The sequence below is a fragment of the Physcomitrium patens genome, chromosome 20, assembly GCF_059467195.1.
Source record: "Physcomitrium patens ecotype Gransden chromosome 20, ASM5946719v1, whole genome shotgun sequence".
Classification (NCBI taxonomy): domain Eukaryota; kingdom Viridiplantae; phylum Streptophyta; class Bryopsida; order Funariales; family Funariaceae; genus Physcomitrium; species Physcomitrium patens.
The window spans coordinates 14,339,738-14,357,474 of record NC_143429.1 but is presented as its reverse complement, the minus strand read 5'-3'; the positions used below and the strand labels follow the sequence as shown (position 1 = coordinate 14,357,474).

Genomic DNA, 17,737 nt, shown 5'->3' with positions numbered 1-17,737 from the left:
TTTCCAATACCTCGCAGTCGCGCTCCCAGTGACCTAGTCCGCCGCAATAGTTACAAGTATCTGCTTCTTTTCCCTTCCGTTGCCCAGATTGTCTCTCCTTGCTACTCCCTTCGACTTTCTGAGTGCGATATTCTCTAGGTTCGGCCGATCGCCAGAATTTGTTGATTTCGTTGGTCGGTAAGGCTTGTTCCGCCGGTCGGTAGGGTTTCGTCGATCTGTGAACCCCGCCCTGCTGTAGTCGCGACTTGATTTTCTGTTTGCCTTGGGACCACATACAAACAACGCCTCTCCAATTCCCTCTTTCTCTGCATCTAAACCAATCTGTACCTCTTCATCGATTGGTCTAGATTCTAACTCAAAAAATGCGGGCAATCTGTCTTTTGCTGTCTGCGCTCTGATGAAAAGTTGATAGGGGCATGGGAGTGAATTGAGTACAAGCAAAACGACAAGATCCTCAGGAATGCCAACATCTATTTCTGCCGACTGATCTACGGTGTTCTTCACGTCCATCAGGCACTCTTCCATGCTCACAGATTCTTCCTTCCTCATTCCTAAGAAGCATCATGCTGCGTGACCAGGTTTTTGACTCGTATCTGGACTTTAGGTATTCCCAGCAAGAATGAGGGTCGTTGAACTTACGAATAAGAGGGATGATCGGATCTTTGACAGATTCAAAGATTACGTGAAGCAGTTTCCTCCGGAGCTTCAGATCATCATCGGAAATGAGTACGCTGGCCTCCTTGCTCACGTGCCTCCTAAGGTTATGTTTCTCAAACATGCTCTGCATTCGAAAGGACCACACAGCGTGGTTACTTTGGCCCTCTAATCTGCTAGATTTAGGAATAGAGACATCGTTGATGGCTGCTCCTCTGATTAGTGATCTGCCTCCTTGGCTCAGTGTAGTCTGCGAGCCGCTGTCTGTTGCCAAGACTTAATTTCTTTCTGGGTTGACGCCTTGTCATGCTCGTAGATACTCAAGAATGTAAGGACACGATTGGTTGTTGCGCTACAATAGAAGCTGGCTCTGATTCTACTTCAGCCGCCACGAATACGCGGACACCCTGAACAGGACAGTGGCCACTCGAGCGCTAAGGGGTATCAGTTGAAACCATCCGCTCTGATACCATGTTGTACAGTAAGTAAACACACTACTAGAACTAAGTAAGTTGATTAGAATGCCGCATTGGAGCTTAATATAGTTCCCAGGAATTAGGGCGGCGGCCAAAGATTACATCACAGTCATACAGTTGTATAACGGAACCCTTCCGAAAGTGTGGCAGGAAGAGTTGAGTCTGTGTCTGTTCGTCTAACACAGGTCAGCGCATACTGAATTCGTATAGTGCTCTTGCTGGGATACCTGTCTTAGAAGCAAGGTTTGAGGGACTAATGTACTACACTTGTAGGGCATTCTATTTTGAGCGTCGTTGGTTCCCGAGTTTGTCGAACAAAAGTTGATGTCTGATGTTTCTTGCGTATGTTCTGTGACTTCGAGTGTCACTGGTTGTCTTGAATCACGTACATTGATTAGTACGCACACATTTTCAGCCAGACAGTTGTCACTGACATTTTAACCTCTGCTCGGGAATGGGCTAGAATTAAACCGTTCACAATCTGTGCATTGGACGTAAATTCAGTATGAAGTAGACTTAAAAGAAGACACTTCAAGTACTTTCTCCCACTCAGTACGTATATCCCAGTAAAGTATACCAAAATCAAAGACAAGTATGCACGATCAAAAGCAGGCCAAAATCCCTAACAGTGAAGCCTCCTTGACCGTGAATCAGACAAAACTGTCTAGCAGTGTACATTAATTTGGGTCCTCTGTGAGACCAGATAAAATTTTCTTAAACATATGATAATGCGTACCAAATGTGTGCAGCTAATAGATTACTAACATTGAGAACAAATCAAAACACACATTCAACATGAGCTGGAGTCAAGTGTCATATGTATATGATACATTTGAAGAGGGATAACGCAAAAGCAGCGAAGCGCTAATCCGAGAGACCAACCTGTCAATAGTTGGTGAATACCGTACTCACTTCGCCTAAACAAAGTTCGAGAGAGTAACAGGCATGTGCTGCTTTTGAACTTGAAAATACATCAAATCATCCATTAAACGGTTTAAGGCAGTGCATCAAATTCATATTCTTGTGGTAGTTCAGATTTGAACAATTGGCGCAGACAATCTGCTTACCAAACAGCACCTGGTATCTCTGGGTCTGAGAGACTTGCAAATTCACCGCTGTGAGAGACCTTCGAAAAAAATAATTGGAGTTCCTGAAGTAAAAACTCATATTGGATATTGTGAGAGCATATCAGTGAGGACCACACCATCCTCTCAAGAAACGAGCAACTTAGTACAGCTCAAATTCTTTTATCACTGCTAAAGATTCCGAAACGACCCCTATGTCGTATGGACGTCACCTGTATTGGACGCGCAATTTAGGAGTGCTGCTCCAGAGTTATATTCGATCGATCCAACTCCCGTATAATGGATCGTGCGACGTTTTCTGAATGCCATCCATGTTAATTGCAATTTCTGCCTCATACCCTGTTTACACATTGCAGGCCAGGTGGTGGGAGAGGCGAGTTTTAGCAAATACTATCCCAAAAGGTACGACTTTCAGGTTGATTTCACTTTACAGTCTCTCTGTAACCTCAATGATCTTTGCTTGTATACGTGCTTGTAATGACGGCTTCTTCATAGAAACGTCATAAAGCTCATGCCTCAAAATCTGTAATCAAGATTGTCTTTCAAGCCTTCTGCCAACACTTACGAACTTGCCACTGACCCACCGTCCATACTTTGATGTTGCATTTGCATGAAAACTAGAACTCATAAGCCAATGTGAACCTGCCAAGAGCAAATAACTCTCCAGAAGATGTTAGATCTTTGATGACGGTGGGTGCTATGAGAAGAATCCTGCTCTCGCTTTCGTCACTGCAACCGCACCACCCGTTCCCAAAACCTTGCTGCAATCCAACCTTTCTCCACGATTACGCCGATTCCAACTCTTTCAGAGACCTCTTTTCTATACACCGTATATCCCAACAACGTAACAACCATAACATTCAACAAACACCCCTCGTGGCGGATCCCAAACACCTGTTCGTCATAAGTTTCGGGGCCACAGCCCATGTTAGAACGGGAAAGCACTGCAAACTCGAGGGGCACCATCGTATCAGTGTCAGTTGGCAAGACAATCCTACCCATCTTCGCAGGCGGCAATGTTTCTGACAAAATCTCGAAGACCGAATGAAACTTGCTACCATAGACAGGAACCTGACTCTGGTCCTCGCCTGTGATCTCGTCGAGTTGATTGTTGACCTTTTGGACCCTCAGCAATGCAACGGTGGTATAGAACAGTAGCGTTCCTGGCGCAAGATTCGCGCCCTCCTCAACAAGCAATGAATCTGATGGGCTTGAAGGCCGTCGATATTTGTCAATCTCCACCGGGCCACAGTGCTCCCAGAGGTGGCGACCGATGGCAATCCGCCTGGCTTCTCCATCCGGATCAATAATGACCAATTCATCCACCAGCGATCGCAAAGCTCCAGGTGGACCATACATGAACCCGAAAAGATCAAAATACACCACACTAATCTCCCAGCCAGCCCAGGACCAACTTGGCGTGACCAACCCTTTTTCACGACGGCGGTTATGCGACGGTGCATTTAGCGCTGGTTGCCACAGCATAGCATCTTCGAGCACGGACAGCGGCACACCAAACAGAAACGCTGTGTTCGGATCTAAGGGAGTGATTTCTATATCGCGTGAAAACACGGTTATGATGGCAAAGATAGCATTGTAGATGTCAGCTACATTTGTGAGCTGCCTTTGGGTATATTCCTCCAGTATCTGCATGAAGGCTTTGGCGTAGGCTTGGTACCGGCTCTGCTGATCCTTCTTGTTTCTGATAGAGTGCAGCGCGCTATATCCAAGGCCGTGGGATTTCCCTGGATACATTGCCGTGTCCTTGCTGCTCTCAACGATAACGTCTTCGAAGAACACATCGCGTTGACATTCGAAGAAGAGTTGCTCGTTTGTGAAGAACAGTCCCCGTCGTGACAGTACATGCTCTTGAAACGTCCATCCACGTGTGTTCCACTTGGACGCAGCCAGTGTCTCGATGAGCATCCTGAGCGGGACGGCCAGCGACAGCGACTGGATTCTCTCAATGCGTTGTAGCACTTGACGTGACCCCGGCCCTAGCCCCGGGAGTGGAGCATCCGCCGAGTCTCCGCCGACAGAAAATATGGTCAGTATTGCGGCACCATAGATTGTAGCCATGCCCGCAATCTGGGCCTTTGTGTTGACAGGGTCATCTTGGACAATACACATGGCGTCAACCCACAGATACCTTTCCTCCAGCTCCCTCACGACCTTGATAGCATCGTGGATAGTTCTCGGCAACGCCACGCTCTCAAGACTGCCCCTATGACGTCGCTGATCCACATTCTTCAAGACTGTTTTGTAATTCGTGTCGATTATTCCCCACATATAACTAAGCGCAACATACCTGCAATTCTGGGGCGCCTCAACAACCGCCATTTGGGCCACATCAATCATTCTTGCGCCCTGTGGCAACTGCTCGGTGACATTCTCCCAGACATTGGCACAAGTCGGTCCATGTTCCTTCTCACAAATGGCCATCCACTCCTTAATCAGTTTGAAGTTAACCACCGCCCCTACTCTACGTCCATGATACGCGCGTTCACGTCCAAACCTGGCCGCATCATCTTCCATCATCTGCAGCTCCATTGTAAGGCTTACCTTCTCCTTCATTACCGTTCTATGAATCGCAATCGGTCGCATGGCACGGACTTGAATGCGATGAGCGCATGCAGTGAGCGGCCGGGGCACAACCTGAGAAGAATCTGCCCAGCCGCAGGGCCCTGCAAGCAGCTGAACACGCACCGATGTGAGGTCTTCACTTGTGTGGCGGTCAAGAAGCCAACTGCGGGAGATCAAGTGAGAGATCAAGCCACAGAGGCCGCAACTGCGCTTCTTCGAGAGGATTGTGGCAAGGGCGCCAAGGGTGATGGAGTGAGGCTCTCTCACGCCCTTGCTGAATATCTGGTCCAAGTCCAGGGTGTTACAGATTTTGCAGAGCGCCGAGTCGGCCAAGACTGGAGCACTGTTTTCGTCGAGAAACATTGCCATAGTCTTTCAGTGTAACCAGCAAATAACTGACTTCAACTGGTGGTGAAGTTACATAGCCATGGATGGCGTGTGAACTGGCCCCTTAAATGCGAGGCGGATTGGACCTCTTCTAAAAGGTACGAAGAAACCACAACCTGATGTCTGCACATTGCCATGTCCATTGAGACAGAATCTGCAAAATAACACCTGGTCATCTGCCAGGTCATATTGACTATGGGGTTGGATCAAAACTTCACTAACCATCTCGATATTAGTCTTGAATTTCAAAACAATCATCTACCGAACAAGGACAAACAAGGAAAGAACAATAACTCGCTAGGAAATTCAAGCCATCCCAACATTCCAATATATGTCCAACACCCTAACATAAGTGCAACATTGGATTCTCCTAATTTGTATATATCGTTCTTCTTAATTCATTGCGGGCACGTAGAGAAAGTAATTTTAAACAACAGTTGAGAAAGAAACCACGCACGTGAGAGCAAGACTCGCAGTTTAGATGATGATAAGCTTTTGAAAGTGACCCTTCAACGAGTACGATGGAGCAGCTTTCGATGTAATGCACTCCTGCAAATCAAGCTTTGGAGACGCTCTCACCAGCAGTAGCAAAACCCCCGACTTGAACTAACGAAATATCAATTCTAGAAATAGATATGAACCAATTGGTCAGAAAAAAAAGCATTAGACCTAACCCAGACTTAGGGAGAAGATCTGACATTTCCCCAAATGGGCTCTTCGTTTTTGATCAAGATATACAGATTATACATGTGAACACCAAATTTGGATGAGTGTTAATACGAGGAGCTATCACTGAGGATCTTCTGCGTACATCTGATAAGGATTCACTTCGGCAATGCTTGTTAAGCCATTTCTAACTATCAGATGTATAATGGTAGGTCACACACGGGATTAGTGTAAGGAAGTTGCAAAGCACAGACTGATAGCATTCAACGAGAATGCACTTATTCTAGAAATCAAGAAGGATCAGGAAAGCAAGGCACTGACTACTTGCAGGAATAGCATCGCCAATGATGGCCAAAGCAGACGCTGATAACGGACTCCTAATCAAGTCGGCAGAGCATGTCTCGATGGAGAGGAGATTCTTCCCTAATAGATTGCATCGATTCAAGCTGTGCGTGACAATGACCAATTAAGTAACCAGAAGCCACAATTTAATGTAAGCTCAATGAGGCCAATGGATTCACCTTCCGTGATGCAATCTTCAACTTCACTTCCTTAACGATGCAGTCAGGTCCAAGCTCCACCGATTGGCTCCCCTCCTTCACACGGGGTAACTAGAGACAGAAGGTACCAAATCAACCATTTGAATTTGCAAGAATTTCAAAATATACAGCACATGTCACACCTCCAAATAAGCTTATGAACTTAGAACAAACTACCACCCAAGGCGTTGAATCCTCAGAAGCTAGGTTCTGGATTTTCAATTTGCATGCAAACAAAGTACACTAAATTACGTAAATATTCCCTACAAAGTTCCAGGAACTGAAGGATATCTCAAGGTCTACTTTACTAACTTGCCTGCCAGCAACTGCATGACGCCAAAGACTGCATAAACTTCACTCCCATCTTTTCCTCAAAGAAAGAGACCGAACACAGCAGACGTCCCTAGGCAAACTGCAAAGCGTGTGAACAAATGATACGACCCACCAGAGCAGCGCAGTCCTCTCACCTCACAGTTCTGCAACACATCGAGAGACAGAACAATTAGGTCTTGATCCAGTTCCAAATCAAACTCGAAAACGCTTCACAATTGGAACAACTACGTTGCAAGCCCTAAGTAAAACGGTATTTCAACTGCAACAGTGAATCTTCAATCACAAAATTTCCAAAGAGACGTCGCGAATTTCAAACTCTAGAGAAGCAAAATCCTTCAAACTCATCTTGCACCTGAGGGCTTACAAACTCGCAGTCGCGATGGCTACAGAAAACGACCCGACTTAAACTGCAAATCGAGTTTTAAGATCCAAATGCTTTTGTGCCTCTTAAACCCCAAAACTTGGGACCAAGAGCGATGGCGACCTGTTTCCAGCTCCGAACCACATGCATCAAGTCCAAATTGCTTCCCAGGTCGCGTCGCTGTGTAAATCGACCAAGCAACATTCTAGGATGCAGCTTTTTCACTATCACGTGCAAATTGATGATGACAAGAGACAATTTCCAAAGAGACAATAACATTATTTGAATGCATACTTGCACTCATTTTTTAATTGTTTTGTCGTAAATGGAAGAGATCATCCTATGTACAGTAATTTACAAATGACCTTATCCTCATGAAGAGGATATAAGCAGGGGACATATAAGATATCAATAGGGGACTTATAAATGATAATTACAAAATATATCAAAGCAAAGATAGTTACAATATTCACAAACATTACAAATTCAAGTACATACATTATAAATCACAAAATTCCTTGACTTATGAGAAACACTTCGCACAAAATGTTTACAGTTCAAAATGCGCTATATATTGTGAACATCATAAAAATTTTAAAAAGAAAAATTTTTAAAAGTAATAAATAAATAAATAAATAAACACATGCTCCTAAAACCTAAGTCCTAACCCTAACCCCCTAATAGAGCTTGAAGAAGGTGGATAAAGGTTGGACATTGGCAACATCACTCAAATTCAGTGAATACTATCACTAGCAAAAAAGGAGAAAGACCACATATTGCATTGACAAAGAGCTTGTCAAATATACCAACGCAGCTATGAGCAATCCACCCCTCAAGATCAATATGTCATAAAGATGGGCCAATGTCATGGACATACTCATGTAAGCTAGTAATTACATATACAAATAGGTAGAAGTAAGTAAAAGTAGGTAAAAGAAAGTTAATTCTATAGTATTTGATATGGAACCTTCCTAGAAGCTTCATAGATGTTGCTTTGACTTCATAGGTGTCATTAATTGACTTTTTGGATTAGAAACGTGGTCAACAAGTTGGCCATGTGCCATACATATTGTTAGCTTGAAGACCAAGGTAATTATGTGGCCTACACATAGAAAAACTTGCCTTGTAAGTCAAGGCATGTGTCCTACAAAGTCAACACATATTGGAGGTCCTATAGAATGTCGCCACATAGCCCCTAGTTAGATAGTATATATAGAGACAAGAGTGAAGCCTTCTTAACTCTTGTCAATTCTTTTCTTGCTTCCAGTCTAGTTTCAAGGGTCTCTAATTTTCTTATCTTTTGGCAATAGCCATTCCAGTTTCTCTTTCAATATACATACTTGTTTATTTATATTTTGTTACCTTTCTTTGAGTGAAGGCTCACTTGACTGAATTACTTTTTCATTGAGTTCTTATCCTTGACAGATTGACGAGACTATACCTACAATATCAAAGCTTTGTCTAATCTTGATTAAGAGTGAATTACTCCTTTTTCTTGAAAGGTCCTATTTTCTCCTCAGAGCCCTCTCCTTGTTTTATATTAAATGTTATTTTAGGATCTAAACATTACAAAGCCTCTGCCTTGTTAGATTTAGGAGCCTCAGCGTGTTTCTTAGATGAAGAATTTACCAAAAGATATAGCATATCTTTAGTAAAGAAAACTAAATCTGTTCATGTAGAAGTCATAGATGATCATCCATTGTCTTTTGGAGATATTACTCACGAAACCCTTCCTATAGAAGTAATAATCAATGGTCATAATAGCTTTGTAGTATTTAATATCATTAGATCTCCCTCTAATCCAATCATTTTAGATTTATCATGGTTAGAAAAATACAACCCTCAAATAGATTGGATTTCTCGAACTCTTACTTTCTCTAAAAGTATAACTAACAGTATAGTTAATCAAGTAGAGAGTCATAAGTCGAGTTCAATTAAACCTGTGTTTATAGGTGCAAAAGCTTTCTTGCATGCTGCTATGAAAGAATCACCATATATTATTTATGCCACACCTGTTTTTACTGGTGGAAAGACTTCAAGTGGCATTCCAAGCCAATATCAAGATTTTCAAGATGAATTCAAAAAAAAGAATGCAGATACACTCCCGGAACATCATCCCTATGATTGCTCAATTGATCTTCAAGGAGGAGCACAATCGCCATTCGGACCAATCTATCGTTTATCACAAAATGAGTTGACTGAACTCAAGGAGTATATTGAAGAAAATCTAGCCAAGAATTTCATACGCCATTTTAAATCTCTGGCAGGAGCTTCAATTCTATTTGTCAAGAAAAAAGATGGATCATTGCAGATGTGTGTTGATTATTGAGGACTCAACAAGATTACCATCAAGAATAGGTATCTACTACTTTTAATATTTGGACTTTTTGATCAACTGAATCAAGCTAAGATCTATACAAAAATAGATCTCCGGGGAGCATACAATCTAGTATGCATCAAAGAAAGAGATGAATGGAAGACTGCGTTTCGAACTAGGTATGGACATTTTGAATACAACGTCATGCCTTTTGGACTTACAAATGCACCAGCAACTTTTCAACATCTAATGAATGATGTTTTTCAAGATTTTTTGGACGATTTTGTGGTCTGTTATCTAGACGACATCTTGATCTATTCTAAGAATCTAGAAGAACATTAACTTCATATTCATCGTGTGTTACAAAAATTAAGAGATGCAAGACTCTATGGCAAGATAGAAAAGTGTGTATTCCACACTACTCAAGTCGATTTCTTAGGTTAAATCATTTCAAATGATAGACTTATGATGGATCATAAGAAAGTTCAAATTATTATAGATTGAAAGATCCCAAAAATGGTAAGAGATGTCCAATGCTTTTTGAGATTTGCCAACTACTATTGGATCTTCATGAAAGACTTATTTCGAGTTGTAGCACCACTTACACGTTTGACTTGTAAAGACAAACTCCAATGGAATGAAGAAACGGAAGCTGCTTTTGAATCTTTGAAGACAGCATTTGTTTCTACACCAATCTTGTATCGTGTTGATTTTTCCAAAGCGTTCTTTATGAAAACAGATGCATCAAACTTGCTCTAGGTGCGATTTTGTCACAAATGAGAATAGATGACAAACTTCATCCAGTAGCCTTTCATTCAAGAAAATTCTCAGCAACAAAAATCAATTATGAGATCCATGACAAAGAACTTCTTATAATTGTAGATTCTTTTCAAGAATGACATCATTATCTAGAAAGCGCTTCCATTTTAATCACCATGTATATGGATCACAAGAACTTCAAGTATTTCATGTCAGCACGCATATTAAATCGTCATCAAGCTCGTTAGAGCATGTCTTTATCAAGATTCGAGTTCATCATCACTTATCGACTAGGAAAATAATAAGGTTTGTCCGATGCCTTATCTAGACATTCTTATCTTATACCAAAAGAAGGAGATGCAGCTTTTGAGCAACAAAGAATGGTTCTCTTGAAGCCGGAGCAATTTCATCTTCGAGCAATAAAATCAACATTAATTGTTGATTTAACTTTTCTCAAGTAAGTTCAGTTAAGTATGTCCTCAGACCCTCTTGTTCATGATATCAAGGATAATTCTTCTAAATCTCATGATCCCTCTAAATTCGAGTTCAAAAACAATCTACTCTATTTCGAAGGACGCCTATATGTTCCAGAAGGAGAAGCACGTTTACGTATTCTTCAAGCTCGTCATGACTTTCCAGCAGCAGGATATTTTGGATACAATAAGACTTTGTAGCTGATATCTAAGGATTTTTGGTGGCCTCAAATGAGGAAGGGAGTCAAAGATTTTGTACAATCATGTGATGTTTGTTCAAGATCAAAAACTCCTCGTCATCGACCTTTTGGACTTCTTCAGCCATTACCCATTCAAGAACAACCATGGTCTTTTATTTCTATAGACTTCATCATGGATCTTCCAATCTCAGGTTCTTATGACTCTATATTCGTGATAGTAGATTGTTTTATCAAGATGGTGTCAAGGACAAGAACTCGATGAAAAAACAATTTAGACAAGTGAGCCTTCATTCAAAGAGAGGTAACAAAATATATATAAACAAATATATATATTGAAAGAGAAACTGGAATGGCTATTGCCAAAAGACAAGAAAACTAAAGGCCCTTGAAACTAGACTAGAAGCAAGAAAAGAGTTAACAAGAGTGAAGAAGCCTTCACTCTTGTTTCTATATATACTATCTAACTAGGGGCTACGTGGCGATGTTCTATAGGACCTCCAATATGTGTTGACTTTGTAGGACACATGCCTTGACTTACAAGACAAGTTTTTCTACGTGTGGGCCACATAGTTAGCTTGATCTTCAAGCTAACAACATGTGTGGCACATGGCCAACTTGTTGACTACGTTTCTAATCCAAAAAGTCAATTAAAGATACCTATGAAGTCAAAGCAGCATCTAGGAAGCTTCTAAGAAGCTTTCATATTAAATATTATAGAATTAACTTACTTTTATCTACTTTTACTTACTTCTACCTATTTCTATATGTAATTATTAGCTTACATGATTATAACCGTGACATTACCCCTCTTTCTAGGGACGAGTTCCATGAGGAGCAGTCATCATATGTTGAGGAAATCTATGATGCGACGAATTGTATTCACCACATACTTTGATCTCTGTTCTCTTCGAAGATGATTGATAGGGCCTCTCAACCATCGGTAGTGTCCCATACCAGGGCGGGAAGACCACCCAGTTATTTGATCATTGTTGAGGCCTTTGTAACTTCCTTCGAATAGAATATTTGGAATACCATCAGGAGTTGTTCCTACCTCTAACAAAATCACCAAACATCGGGAGTCCCTTCCCAAATTGTGATACCAAACGCGTTGTATCTCACCATCTATTCGAGGAAGAACATGTCGTTCTTGAAGATCTTCATCTCGATTGCGTCATCTTGAAGGTTGTGACAATCGTAATGTCTCGTCCGGCAAGTCATCAAATAAAGGCTCTAGAGTTGAATCCGCTGGTTGTTGGTTCTCCATCTCCTGAGCGCCACTACTATAACGTAGCTACGAACAAGAATTGAAAGTAGAATGTTATCTTGCCTAGATGTTGTTTCTTTTATAAAGAAGATTTTCATCTTAATTTTGATGGATGTTGTCAATGAAAAGCCTCCACCACCTTTGCTGCATTTGTAAGATTCTTTATTCGCTCCCATGTGCGTTCACTATTACCATATCCGTGCCAATAGACAAGATATTCTAATTTATTTTGGCTCCGCCTTGAATCTAAGACTTCTTCTACTTCAAACTCTTCATTATTCTCCACTTCTATAGGATGAGGTGGAGCTTGTCGTCTTCTTGGTATGTCCACTGTCTTGAATGATTCAAGAAGAGACATGTGGAATACTGGATGGATTTTCATTGACTCTGGTAGATCTAAACGATATGCAATTAGATTGATTTGTGCAGAAATAGAAAATGGTCCCAACCTTCGATAGTCCAACTTGTCACAAGGACGAGTGGTCTTGATATTGCGACAAAGTAGCCATACCTTATTACCCAAGATGAATGATGGTTGTTCCTTTCAATAGACATCTACATTGGCCTTTTGTTGTTCTTGAGCCTCTTTTAACTGCGCCTTCATCGTTGTATGTAGCTCTGATAAATGAATTGCTAAATCTTTCGCAGTAGGATTATCAACTTTTGAAAAGTCAAAAGTATCAAGTCGTGGATGATAACCATAATTAGCAAAGAAAGGTGTTTGTTTTATAGAAGAGTGTACCGTGTTATTGTAAGCAAACTCTGCCAATGGCAAAAGAGTTGTCCAATCATCTTGTTAGTAATTAATGGTACATCTTAAACATTGCTCCAAAACTTGATTAACACGCTCCGTTTGTCCATCAGTTTGAGGATGGAATGCCGAAGATAGTTTTATATCCACTTTAAGAATCTTGAAAAGAGTCTGCGAAAATCTTGATATAAATTGAGTTCCCCTATCTGATATAATATCCTTGGATAATCCATGATAGCGATAGATATTGTCAAGAAAGAGCTTAGCTGTTTCTTCACCTGTGATAGATTTTGTACATGGTACAAAATGTGCCATCTTGGTAAAACGATCTACTATCACGAATATAGAGTCATAAGAACTTGAGATTGGAAGATCCGTGATGAAGTCCATAGAAACAGAAGACCATGGTTGTTCTGGAATGGGTAATGGCTGAAGAAGTCCAAAAGGTCGATGACGAGGAGTTTTTGATCTTGAGCAAACATCACATGATTGTACAAAATCTTTAACTGCCTTCCACATTTGAGGCCACCAAAAATCCCTAGATATCAGCTCCAAAGTCTTATTATATCTGAAATATCCTGCTGTTGGGAAGTCGTGACGAGCTTGAAGAACACGTAAACGTGCTTCTCCTTCTGGAACATATAGGCGTCCTTCGAAATAGAATAGGTTGTTCTTGAATTCAAATTTAGATGGATCATGAGATTTAGAAGAATTATTCTCGATATCATGAATAAGAGGGTCTGAAGACATACTTAACTGGACTTGCTTAAAGAAAGTTAAATCAACAGTCAATGTTGATTTTATTGCTCGAAGATGAAATTGTTTCGGCTTCAAGAGAATCGTTCTTTGTTGCTCAAAAGCTGCATCTCCTTCTTTTGGTACAAGATAAGAACGTCTAGACAAGGCAACAGATAAACCTTGTTGTTTTCCTGGCCGATAAGTGATGATGAACTTGAATCTTGATAAAGACATGTTTCAACGAGCTTGGCGACGATTTAATACGCATGCTGACATAAAATATTTGAGGTTCTTGCAATCCGTATATATGGTGACTGGACTAGAAGCGCCTTCTAGATAATGATGCCATTCTTGAAAAGAATCCACAATTACAAGAAGTTCTTTGTCATGGATCTCATAATTGATTTCTGCTGCTGAGAATTTTCTTGAATGAAAGGCTACTGGATGAAGTTTGTCGTCTGTTCCCATTTGTGATAAAACCGCACCCAGAGCAAAGTCCAATGCATCTGTTTCCATAAAGAATGCTTTGAAAAAATCAACACGATACAAGATTGGTGCAGAAACAAACGCTGTCTTCAAAGATTCAAAAGCAACTTCCGCTTCTTGATTCCATTGGAGTTTGTCTTTACAAGTCAAACGTGTAAGTGGAGCTGCAACTCGAGAGAAGTCTTTGATGAAGATCCGATAGTAGTTGGCAAATCCCAAAAAACATTGGACATCTCTTACCGTTTTTGGGATCTTCCAGTCTATAATAGTTTGAACTTTCTTAGGATCCATCATAAGTCCATCATTTGAAATGATGTAACCTAAGAAATCGACTTGAGTAGTATGGAATACACACTTTTCTATCTTGGCATAGAGTCTTGCATCTCTTAATTTTTGTAACACACGATGAACATGAAGTTCATGTTCTTTTGGATTCTTAGAATAGATCAAGATGTCGTCTAGGTAACATACCACAAAATCATCCAAAAACTCTCGAAAAACATCATTCATTAGATGTTGAAAAGCTGCAGGTGCATTTGTAAGTTCAAAAGGCATGACGTTGTATTCAAAATGTCCATACCTAGTTCGAAACGCAGTCTTCCATTCATCTCCTTCTTTGATGCGTACTAGATTGTATGCTCTCCGAAGATCTATTTTTGTATAGATCTTAGCTTGATTCAGCTGATCAAGAAGTCCGGATATTAAAGGTAGTGGATACCTGTTTTTGATGGTAATCTTGTTGAGTCCTCGATAATCAACATACATCCGCAATGATCCATCTTTTGTCTTCACAAATAGAATTGGAGCTCCTGCCGAAGATTTAGAATGGCGTATGAAATTCTTGGCTAGATTTTCTTCAATATACTCCTTGAGTTCAGTCAACTCATTTTGTGATAAACTATAGATTGGTCCCAATGGCGGTTGTGCTTTTTCTTGAAGGTCAATTGAGCAATCATAGAGACGATGTTCCGGGAGTATATCTGTATTCTTTTTTTTGAATTCATCTTGAAAATCTTGATATTGGCTTGGAATGCCACTTGAAGTCTTTCCACCAGTAAAAACAGGTGTGGCATAAATAATATATGGTGATTCTTTCATAGCAGCATGCAAGAAAGCTTTTGCATCTATAAACACAGGTTTAATTGAACTCGACTTATGACTCTCTACTTGATTAACTATACTGTTAGTTATACTTTTAGAGAAAGTAAGAGTTCGAGAAATCCAATCTATTTGAGGGTTGTATTTTTCTAACCACGATAAACCTAAAATGACTGGATTAGAGGGAGATCTAATGATATTAAATACTACAAAACTATTATGACCATTGATTATTACTTCTATAGGAAGGGTTTTGTGAGTAATATCTCCAGAAGACAATGGACGACCATCTATGATTTCTACATGAACAGGTTTAGTTTTCTTTACTAAAGATATGCTATGTCTTTTAGTAAATTCTTCATCTAAAAAACACACTGAGGCTCCTGAATCAAACAAGGCAGAGGCTTTGTAATGTTTAGGTCCTAAAATAACATTTAATGTAAAACAAGGAGAAGGCTCTGAAGAGAGAATAGGACCTTTACTAGAAGTTGTGCAAGGTTCTAGCCGCACGGTCCCTATTGTAGCTGGACAAACTCGTTTTCTGACATATTATCTTCTTTCATAGCCATACTCCTCATTTTGTGATTGCGTCGTTTCATTGGACAATGTTGAGCAGTGTGCTTTGGTTCTCCACAATATAAACATAATCCTTCTTGACAACGATGAGTCTTTTCTTGCTCAGTAAGAGGTTTGAAACGTACTGCATCAATTTGCATATCCTCTATTTCCGAATGTATGTGTTGAAGAGGTGTTGGTGTTGCCATTGAATTATAGTAACGTTGAGGTCCACTTGTATGGTTCTCAGATCGAAATTCAAAAAGGCGATTGTCGCACTTCACAGCAAAGTCAATTGCTTGACTCAATGTTTGAAGATCAGGTAAGTTGAGCATTAATTTTTTTACCTCATATTGTAATCCGTAGAGAAATTGGCTAATAAGTGCAACATCATCCCACTTGATATCAGTTGCAAGTTGTCAAAATTGTGAAGCATATAACGTTACTGATTGATTGCCTTGTCGTAAAATATGGATCTTATTGGTTGCAACACGAATTGCATCATGTTCTCTATACATGGATCGAAACTCCGCCAAAAAAAGCCTCTAGATTATCCAATATTGGATCTCGTTGTTCAAAAAAAGATAAAAACCACGATAGTGCCGATCCTAAAAGAAGCGTACCAATGAATCTAACTTGTGATCCTAAGGTTGGATAACTTTGGGGTTGAAGTTCAATCACAAGTTGCACTTGATTGATAAATCCTTGAAACTTGGATCTGGTACCATCAAACTTCTCGGATAGGACAATTCTTGGTTCTCTAACATTTGAAGGGCGTTCTACCATAGGAGAAAGGACATGGTTTGGTGCAGATGTTGAAGCAGCTCCAACCATTTCTATATCTTCACTTCCTGCCAATCTTGGTGCTCCTTGTGGTGGTAAATTGAGTTGATGCATTGCAAGCATTAACTCCCTCAATTGCTCTTGCATTTGTGCCATTGCACTCTTCATTTCAAGAAGTTCTGCCATGATAACACTTAGAAGAGAGAAGATGTCTAATATTGCTCAAGACAAATAGAAGAGAGGACTTGCAGACAAAGAAAATACTAAGGACAATATCAGTTTAGAAGAGGGTAATCCGCAACTTCTAATACGCTTATATCTTATCAAGAAAAAGGGGTAATCCACTCTTAATCAAGATTAGACAAAGCTGTGATATTGTTGGTGTACTCTTGTCAATCTGTCAAGGACAAGAACTCAATGAAAAAAAAATTTAGACAAGTGAGCCTTCACTCAAAGAGAGGTAACAAAATATATATAAATAAGTATATATATTGAAAGAGAAACTAGAATGGCTATTGCCAAAAGACAAAAAAACTAGAGTCCCTTGAAACTAGACTAGAAGCAAGAAAAGAGTTGACAAGAGTGAAGAAGCCTTCACTCTTGTTTCTATATATACTATCTAACTAGGGGCTACGTGGCGACGTTTTATAGGACCTCCAATATGTGTTGACTTTGTAGGACACATGCCTTGACTTACAAGGCAAGTTTTTCTATGTGTGGGCCACATAGTTAGCTTGATCTTTAAGCTAACAACATGTGTGGCACATGGCCAACTTGTTGATCACGTTTCTAATCCAAAAAGTCAATTAAAGACACCTATGAAGTCAAAGCAGCATCTAGGAAGCTTCTAAGAAGCTTTGATATTAAATATTATAGAATTAACTTAATTTTATCTACTTTTACTTATTTCTACCTATTTCTATATGTAATTATTAGTTTACATGATTATAGCCGTGACAGATGGCATATTTTGTACCATGTACAAAATCTATCACAAGTGAAGAAACAACTAAGCTCTTTCTTGACAATATCTATTACTATTATGGATTACCCAAGGATATCATATCAAATAGGAGAACTCAATTTGTATCAAGATTTTGGCGGACTCTTTTCAAGATTCTAAAAGTGGATATAAAACTATCTTCGACATTCCATCCTCAAACTGATGGACAAACGGAGCGTTGTCATGTTGTAACACGATTGTATATGTAGAGTAAGTAGTTATTTTC

General features: G+C 40.1%; 1 protein-coding gene and 1 long non-coding RNA gene across 11 annotated transcripts; one reads left to right on the top strand and one right to left on the bottom strand.

Moving 5' to 3' along the window:
- Positions 1-619: 619 nt before the first annotated feature.
- Positions 620-1,851, top strand: LOC149987310 (uncharacterized). Its single transcript, XR_016498797.1, has 2 exons — positions 620-760; positions 971-1,851. It is a non-coding gene; the product is annotated as an uncharacterized LOC149987310 (long non-coding RNA).
- A 264-nt stretch (positions 1,852-2,115) lies between these two features.
- Positions 2,116-7,325, bottom strand: LOC112273272 (uncharacterized). Of its 10 annotated transcripts, none has more exons than XR_012216194.2 (5): positions 7,076-7,325; positions 6,707-6,866; positions 6,373-6,462; positions 2,428-5,808; positions 2,116-2,280 (listed from the first exon to the last, which is right to left on the bottom strand). XR_012216194.2 is itself a non-coding variant. In XM_073529440.2 (5 exons), exon 5 carries the CDS (start codon positions 5,165-5,167, stop codon positions 2,942-2,944), a length of 2,226 nt encoding a protein of 741 aa, XP_073385541.1. In that variant the 5' UTR covers positions 5,168-5,339; positions 5,643-5,808; positions 6,373-6,462; positions 6,707-6,866; positions 7,076-7,325; the 3' UTR covers positions 2,262-2,941. The 10 variants fall into 10 exon arrangements, 9 of the variants coding, with proteins under 9 accessions (XP_073385541.1, XP_073385542.1, XP_073385543.1 ...); XM_073529440.2 differs by having other exon boundaries at positions 2,262-5,339; positions 5,643-5,808; XM_073529441.2 differs by having other exon boundaries at positions 2,262-5,308; positions 5,643-5,808.
- Positions 7,326-17,737: the final 10,412 nt, after the last annotated feature.